The sequence below is a fragment of the Aphanomyces astaci genome (assembly GCF_000520075.1).
Source record: "Aphanomyces astaci strain APO3 unplaced genomic scaffold supercont1.12, whole genome shotgun sequence".
Lineage (NCBI taxonomy): Eukaryota > Oomycota > Saprolegniomycetes > Saprolegniales > Verrucalvaceae > Aphanomyces > Aphanomyces astaci.
In genome coordinates this window covers 263,572-271,587 of record NW_009798275.1, presented here as the reverse complement: position 1 = coordinate 271,587, position 8,016 = coordinate 263,572, and the positions used below count along the sequence as shown (strand labels likewise).

The window sequence follows — 8,016 nt, the reverse complement described above, 5'->3', positions numbered from 1 at the left end:
CGCCGCTCAGGCGACTCAAACACGCGGTAGAAACAACCACCACGCCGCATGCTGTGCAGGGATATCCCGACAGGTAACCCAGGACTTGACTCGACAATGTCGTTGAGCTGTCGGCGCACAAAGTTTTGCTCCATTGCCTTGAACCAGTCAACCTTGACGTTTCCACTTGGGAGCATCGACACATGCGGGAACACAAAGGCATCCTTCGATGTCTGCATGAGAGTCGCCGCAATCTTGTCGACGTAGTCCTCATACAGCCCGCACACACGAAGGCATGGGTATGAGTCTTCATTCACCAAGTGGTATACTTGGCATTCCTTCTCAACACTTGCCTTCTTGTGCCAGCGCAAGCGAACCGAGACGTATGGACCATGCGCCGACTTGCCCAAGGAGACGTCACCCCACTTGAGGCCCAACATTTCGCCAATGCGGAAGCAGCCCAATTAGCAGCAGGAGAACAAGCAGCGAAACATAGTCCCGACGAATGGGTTGAGTCTGGCAAATCCGTTGATGAGGGTTGAGAGCTCGTCGATAGTAAGCGGATGAGCCTTCTTTTCATCGTAGACGTTGTTTTGTCGATTGTACTTTTGAAGTCCCACAACGTATTGCTTGGACAAAGATGCTTGGGCCGGGTTGGGCTCGATATGCTGGTCCTTAAAGTAAGCCACCAGGGAAGTTTTTGCGGAGTCGACGGTACGGGGTTTGCGACCAAGCGAGTAAAGATGGTGAAAGAAGTCGGTGCAGTCCTCTGTCGTGGCTGCAGCAGGGTCGAGACCGTGCTTGTGTGACACGCAGAACTCTTGGAATTGCGTCTGGTACGTTAGGTATGTTCGTCGTGTCGACGCTCCACGGAACGAGTCCTGGATGGTTTGTTTGGTGGGCACGCTTTCCATTTTGAAGAATGGGATTTTGCGAATAGTTGTGGTGTATCCGATTACATATATTTAACTGCCCAATGGCATCGCGTACATGTCAAATGTTAATTCAATGTTGCTCCCACGACAAGATCCTCGTCCAATGATTAGGCGTCAAAAGCCGTTGGCGAATCAAGTCACGATGCTTGTGTCGGGCAGCCAATGGTTCTCCTGAAATTGTCGGGTACTTGTCGGGTGTGTATTTTATGTTGACACTGCGACAGAGCTATTTTTAGAGCCGAACAGCGCTCAAAGACGACAGTAAAGTCTAAATTGGGATGTGTCTTAACCTTTCTTCCATCACTGTATTGACCTAAAACGTCCCTGAGTAAGTGGGTGGGATTTATTGCTTGCTACGATAATTACAATCCTATCGTTAACGTGAAACACGAAAGTATACAACGTTGTACACCGTTAATCGTACCAACGGTGAATGCTACGTACTGTAGGGGAGGCAGTTTTTCACTAGTGGTGTTTTGGATGTTCAGGTAGAGGTAGACATGGGGCTTCACTCGTGGTTAAATGGTGTGGTGGAGTTTTACTTAGTGGGCATTACTGGGTTGCTACTTCATAGTCGAGCAGCCCAGTAAGTGTAATAGTATCACTCCATCGTAGCTACGTAAAACAAGCAAACAAGCCGTGGGCCCTATATTTTTGCGAAGGTAATCGTTGCGAAGGTAACCGTGTTAGAGTTTTACTTTGTGAGCTGTAGTGCTGGTCATACCATACAGTTCAACTGCCTACTGAGTACGCGTCGATGCGCATGAGGCTAGATATGCCCAAGCAATTCTCGTTAATAAGTTCCACAGTTTAACCACGAGCAACACATGACATTTTCGGTGACCACCAGTAAAAAGTCAAATGGCCACAAGTTTTTATCCTATTCCCCTTACTGTAGTAGTAGTATTGCTAAACAGTACTTGTATTCAATGTAAGTTGTACCATTGTAAGTAGTAGTTCGAGTAAGTTCCTGCTGGTGGCTCCAATTTCGAATCGATTTGACAATGTCAATGAGCAATGTGAGTTAAGGTTGTTTGTGTCTCCAGCTTCATAGCGTTGTCGGATGGATGCTCTTGCTTTTACTGTTAATTCGCTAGACTTACAGTTACTGTTTGTGGCAGTGACATACACGAACACAAAAATATATTTCGACAACTTATACGTCGAAGTTCTTCGGAGCATTAATCTATACAAGTATCTTCCTATTTCCCCCACCAACTTTTGTGTCCAATTTTCAGTGAGATACGCGTAGACTTCACTTGGTTGTCGGGGTACCGGTAGTATAGTTACGTAGAATATTTTTTATTACGGGAACAATCGGATTCGAGTCGTCGACGAAGGGCTTAGTAATAGTATCAAGTTAGGGCTGCGCAACTACTATTCGTATAAACTCAAATACTCTGTTAATAATGTATTTCAAAGCACCAAATTAACACGTCACAATAAAGCCCCCTGTCCGGCCCCCAAATCAAGTACTACCTCCATCCGAAAATAAGTGATTGATTTGGGAAATTCGTCATATTTCAAAGAGTTTTGTCAATTTTTTCGAGGAAAATGTATCAGCTGGCTCGGGAAATCAAGCACTATCTTCGAGGACTGAATACGCTTATATCAGAGCTCAAATGCCTATTTAATTCGCAGTGACTTGTAGCATACAAACTCCAAGATGCTATCGGATTGAAAAAGGTACAACTGTACTTGAAAAGGATAAATACCAATGCAAAAAAAAGCCATGTCCAAATACATACAAACAATACAAGTTGCCAAAAAAATACAAAAATAATTATCTTGGAATCTTATTTTCAGCATAACTTCGTCAAATCTGCTTCGTTTTCCTTCAAATTAGCTCTATCGATTGCCGCCAAAATTACGCCAAACAGAGTAATCGCGCGTAAACCATTTTCACATGTCAAATCAACATTTCCAGTGTTCAATTTCACGTCATGCCACAATCTGTTGCTACAAAACCCAATCTCACTCCGCAGCAGCGCACAGACGTCTGCCACCATCTCCTTACTCTTGTCGCGAGAGATGGTAAGCTTCCCTACGGCTCTTTTCGCAATGTTGCGGCGCAGTTTGCCTGTAACTGGCAAACGGTAGCACGGCTTTGGAAGAGAGCTGCGTACAACCCAGGATCGAACACCCTGTGCCAAGACGTCGCCTCTCGCAAGAAGGGTCGAGCTGGTCGAAAGCTCAAGTACAGCGACCTATCCGAACCAAGATTACTTCAAGCGTGGGTTCTTGGTCCGCCATTCGATCAGCATCAAGCCACAACTGACCGAGGCCAACAAAGCAGCACGTCTTAAGTGGGCGTTCGAACGTCTTGGGCCGGACTTGATGGTGCATGACATGATGGACTACGTCCACGTGGATGAAAAGTGGTTCTACATGACTCGGGTCAAGAAGACGTTGTACCTGCTGCCAGGAGAAGAGCCGCCACATCGCAGCACCAAGTCGAAACGGTTCATCACGAAAGTGATGTTCCTGTCAGCTGTCGCGCGGCCTCGTTGGAACTACAACACGAATGAATGGTTCGACGGTCGCATCGGGACATGGCACTTTACGCAAACTGTACCGGCCCAACGGAGCAGCCGTAATCGTCCAAGTGGGACCATGGTGACGGTGCCTTGTACGGTGACACGTGACACGTACCGCGACATGCTCATTGACAACGTCATACCTGCTATCAAAGCAAAGTGGCCCAATGACAAAGCCGCACGCATCCTTCTCCAACAAGACAACGCTCGTCCGCATGTGCCTCTGTCCGACGAGAGGGTGGCTGCTGCCTGCGCCTCGGATGGCTGGGCAATCGAAGTTGTCTGCCAGCCGCCCAACTCACCTGACATGAACGTGTTAGATCTTGGGTTCTTCCGCGCAATCCAGACCTTGCAAGAGCGTACCCGGTGCAAGACAATCGATGAACTTATCGATGCGACGCTGTCGGCCTGGACTACGGTTGACGCCATGACCCTAAACTCAAACTTCCTCACCTTGCAGACGTGCTTGATCGAAGTCGTTCGTGCTGGTGGTGGTAACAACTACAAGATTCCCCCACATGGGCAAGAAGAAGTTGGCCAAGCAAGGGCTGTTACCGGAGTCTGTGGAGTGCCCGCGGGATGTGTTCAACTTCGGTCATGCGGCTATCGGGGCTACTGATTTTGATGCGCATGTCGACTTGTTGGCGGAGGAGGTCGCTTCCAATATGGAGTTAGCTAGGTTGAGCTCAAACCTTGAGCATCTCTGCCTTGCGTCATACGATGCTGACGAAGAAGGAATGGACACAAGCTGGACAGACAGCTCTGACTCGATTGACATAATTATCTGAGACTTTGGATTGGATAGTAAGTTCCTAAATATGTTGCTTTTCATGGTTTATAATTGGTTGTTGACTTTTTTTTTGTCAAATCAGAGGCATCAAAACTGAATCAATCACTTATTTTCGGATTCAAGTTTTGCCAAACCAATCACTTATTTTCGGATGGAGGTAGTACATGGCTTAGAGCATCCCCACCGGCGCGACTGTAAACACTATTTTACAGTTCTATCCGGATTATTTACATATTGATATTGATATTACGCTGTAAAGTTAAAATCACTCAGCGGGCACTTAATGGCCTCGGCCGCGATCCGGATTATTTAGTTTTGACAACCCCACCGGGCGACTGTAAAATACAGGAAACTGTATAATTTTACCGCGAGACTGCAAATCGGTCAGATTTACAGTCGCGACTGTAAGATACAGTTTAGACGAATTAGCCAATAACATGCTATCAATGGATAATTTTGTCCAATCATCGGTATCATGTACCTGTAGTTGACAGCAAGCCAATACAATAATCACTTTCCTTTGAGCAAATGGATCCTTCAAACGCGCTCGTGGCTCACACTTCACTAAACTCGTCAAGTGCATTAGCAGCCCAACCAAAGCACAACCTTCGCTGAGCAGTGACACAAGTTTTCATGTGTGAATGACTGATTTTCCTTACTCCATCAATCATTCCTTACTCCATCAATCAACACATTAAAACAGTCGTCATTCTCAACCGCATCGTCCATGGTGAGTCTATACAGTACCTACAGTATAACGACCTTGACCAACTAAAGCGCGTGTGAGCTTTGCTCCCAATTCTGTAAATTGACTGTGAGACCGAAATAGTCAGTCCCAACATTGTCGGGCATCTTCGGCCTGCCTGACTATCCAGGTACAGGTTGGAATGACGGCCTACTATTGACTATGTAGGGCGGGAAGGTGGTCAAGGATCTCTCACAAGTGAATTCCACGTCATCACAAACTTATGCTTCTGGGTCATGCAAACTTATGCCTCCGGGTCCATGACTACATTGAATTCTAGACTGTATTATGAAGGGATGCGAAGATGTATTCATAAATAGACCTCTTGACGTATGATAGCGTCAAACGGTAAAAAATCCGCATAATTGAAGTCACAAGTCGACGTCGGTGATGGTTTCCTGCAATCTGATTGGCTAAATTCTATACATTTGGTTGTGTCGATTCATTCTCCATGTCGCTCCAGTTTACTACTACTGTAGTATGGTGCAAGTCATCTAAAGACTACAAAAAAATGACGTGGCTTTCGACGACTGTTCCAACTTTGTATTGATATTGTTTAGGAGCACTTATCCGTAGGAACGTTTCCATGGTATCCGGATGATTCGGGAGGTTTACAGTTAACCTAATTATAATTTGCCCATTGTTTTATCGCACTAATCAATGGATGACAAAATAAATTAAAACCACACGTTAAACAACGCAAATCGAGAGTCTGGCACATGAGTGAGCTAAATAAAGTCAAGTCGTTATTTACTAGACCATCTCACTCGCAAAGTGGACGAGACCAACACGCAGCGCGATCGATTGAACGTCGCGTTCCCATCGTGTTGAATCTTTTTACGCTACATCGTGAGAATCCAAGTATGAGACGAACGACGTCAACTTCAATGCCATAAACTTGGACAAGCACAACACATCGGTAGCTATGTCCTGACAGCCAGTATACGTATAGTAGTACATGTCAGTGCCCAAATCTACTTGTTAGTCGTCCTTTTTAGTTTTGCCAAGGGAGGGCGACTGACGAGCCGAGTAAACGACGGAGCAGCTAGCCATTGCAGAGCAAAAGTAGCCCAACGCTTGGAAGCCGTAAGCATGGAGCAACATTGTCCCCAACGTCGGTGCAACGAGGCCACACGCACTGCGACTGGCGTGGCTGAGGCCGATGGCAGTTGCTCGATCGTCCTTGCTGGCTCCTTTCGACATTTGGGAGGATAGGACTGTATACGCAATGGCGGACGCGCCACTGAGTAGCACCGTGAGGGCCATCAGGGGCTGCAAAACGCTGGGTCCTAGCTCCAAATTCGCGTATGCGCCAAAGCTGAGGGCAATCAAACCTGACGCCACCAGGGCTACACTTCGTTCAGACCATCGCGACAAGAATAGCTGCAACAGCACGCCGTTGGCAAGAATACTCACCACACCGCTGACGGACATGACCAGCCCAACGCCTTGAGGGTCTAGCACGACAATCAAGCATTCAACCATGAGCAATCCTAGGAAATATGATTCTACGAGTACCAAGAGACAGGTTCTGGCGGAGGATGTCAGAAAATGTACTTCGGTGAAGCGACAGAGCTAGCCCCAGCAACACTTGTGTCGTCAGTGTCCCCCACACCTGTGGCTGTCGAAGGACTTGAACGATTTTGAACACGTCAAGGGAAGTCGTCGTTGTTTTCAATGTGTTGGTTGTTGAAGAGGGGGTTGCAGTGGATATGCCATGGAAAACGACCCAGTTGACGGGGAGGACAGCAGCCGAGAGGACGGCGGCAAGAATCGCAGAGTGTTTGGTCGAGTACGCCACGGACACGACCCCGCCTACGTACGAGCCGAGGACCATACCGACTCCATAGCTCAGACTCAATCGCCCCATTGCAGTGGCACGCATGTTGTCTGGTGCGAGTATGGTCATGGCCGATTGAGCGGCGTGCATTGCATGCATGAACATGGTGGGCAGTTGGCTGAGGAACAGAGTTGGGACGGAGGTTGAAGCCGCCAGAAGTGCATACGAGAGCGAGGCCGCGGCTTGGGACGCACCGAGGGTGATGGAGAAGCCAAAGGTGTCGCAGATTCGACCGGCTAACGGACCACCGAGGAGTTGCAGGAACGAGCAAAACGTTTGAAAGCGAGAGAAGAGCAGCTTGTCGGCGCTTAGCTCTTGCAGCAGGAATGGCAACACAGGCTGCGTCAGCCAGAAAGCGAAGGCATATATGAGTATGTTGCCGTGGATTAACGCCAGGGAGGACGTCGTCCTGTTCGTTGACGTCGGCATTGTGCGAAAGTGCAAACTGACACGATCTTGTTTTGATGGGTAATCCAAAATCGAAACTGAGTTGTGGTTGGCCAAATTGATCAATATTTTAGCCAGTGTTACAGCTTTGACTACAGCACTGCAGCAAATTTTTAACGATCATACTATGTACTACGCAACAGACTACAGTAACTCACTGTACCGAGTAACTTGCACTGGGCACCCAGTGATACCGACAACGAACCACCGCCACGGCAGCACAGCGCCACATCGAGTACAGGACATCCTTATCTACACCTCACAAGGTAAAAATTAAAGAAACAAATAAGTTACTTATATTATATTATTGTGCTTTCGAGTGAAATTTCGTGTTGTGGCGTGGTTTCTCGTTCAAACATAAATCGATTTGATTGGCTACATCAGATGAGCTCAAAATTATTAACCAATCAAAACCTTCTCAATGAAATTCAACCAATCAGATCGATTGTGGATCCGTTTCGTTGGCGCGATTCGATTGCACCCAACATCCCCAAATTTGTATCAAATCGACAATATATAAATTAAATCGCTTAAGGCAATCAATCTGTTACGGCTCGAGGACGCCGCCGTCCTTGGCGAGGCGGTAGAACACGCCTTGGTTGGCGATGAGCGCGGCGGGGGTGTCCATCTCCACGACTCGGCCCGCGTCCATGACCATGATGCGGTCGGAATGCATGATCGTGTGGAGGCGGTGCGCAATCGTGAGCACCGTCGCGTTGGCAAACTCGGTGGCAATCACCTGC

At 47.5% G+C, this 8,016-nt stretch overlaps 5 protein-coding genes across 5 annotated transcripts in view; 1 reads left to right on the top strand and 4 right to left on the bottom strand.

The window, feature by feature from the left end:
* The window catches only part of H257_06158 (hypothetical protein), a gene marked incomplete at both ends in the record, with an annotated part of 1,833 nt that extends 1,414 nt beyond the window's left edge, over window positions 1–419 (bottom strand). Inside the window, one exon of the mRNA XM_009831280.1 lies at window positions 86–419. Within this exon, the coding sequence (XP_009829582.1) occupies window positions 86–419 (334 nt within the window). The remainder of the gene's footprint in view (window positions 1–85) is intronic.
* Window positions 420–443: 24 nt separating this feature from the next.
* Window positions 444–893, bottom strand: H257_06157 (hypothetical protein; the record flags this gene model as incomplete). Its single annotated transcript, XM_009831279.1, has 1 exon — window positions 444–893. The coding sequence occupies one exon, from the start codon at window positions 891–893 to the stop codon at window positions 444–446; it is 450 nt and encodes a 149-aa protein (XP_009829581.1).
* Window positions 894–2,945: 2,052 nt separating this feature from the next.
* On the top strand, window positions 2,946–4,070 carry H257_06156 (hypothetical protein; the record flags this gene model as incomplete). Its single annotated transcript, XM_009831278.1, has 2 exons — window positions 2,946–2,948; window positions 3,015–4,070. The coding sequence occupies 2 exons, from the start codon at window positions 2,946–2,948 to the stop codon at window positions 4,068–4,070; spliced, it is 1,059 nt and encodes a 352-aa protein (XP_009829580.1).
* A 1,702-nt stretch (window positions 4,071–5,772) lies between these two features.
* H257_06155 (hypothetical protein) lies at window positions 5,773–7,292 on the bottom strand. The gene is made up of 2 exons (XM_009831277.1): window positions 6,505–7,292; window positions 5,773–6,443 (listed from the first exon to the last, which is right to left on the bottom strand). Exons 1-2 carry the CDS (start codon window positions 7,253–7,255, stop codon window positions 5,968–5,970), a joined length of 1,227 nt encoding a protein of 408 aa, XP_009829579.1. The 5' UTR covers window positions 7,256–7,292; the 3' UTR covers window positions 5,773–5,967.
* Window positions 7,293–7,820: 528 nt separating this feature from the next.
* H257_06154 (hypothetical protein) overlaps window positions 7,821–8,016 on the bottom strand; it is a gene marked incomplete at its 3' end in the record, with an annotated part of 5,717 nt that continues 5,521 nt past the window's right edge. The window contains exon 7 of the mRNA XM_009831274.1: window positions 7,821–8,012. Within this exon, the coding sequence (XP_009829576.1) occupies window positions 7,821–8,012 (192 nt within the window). The remainder of the gene's footprint in view (window positions 8,013–8,016) is intronic.

Excerpts from the sequence above, each read along its gene's own strand:
- H257_06155 (XM_009831277.1), bottom strand. The coding sequence starts at position 7,255 with ATGCCGACGTCAACGAACAGGACGACGTCCTCCCTGGCGTTAATCCAC. Across the intron at positions 6,444-6,504 it reads CCGCCAGAACCTGTCTCTTG|ACCCTCAAGGCGTTGGGCTG; the intron begins GTACTCGTAGAA and ends TTGTCGTGCTAG.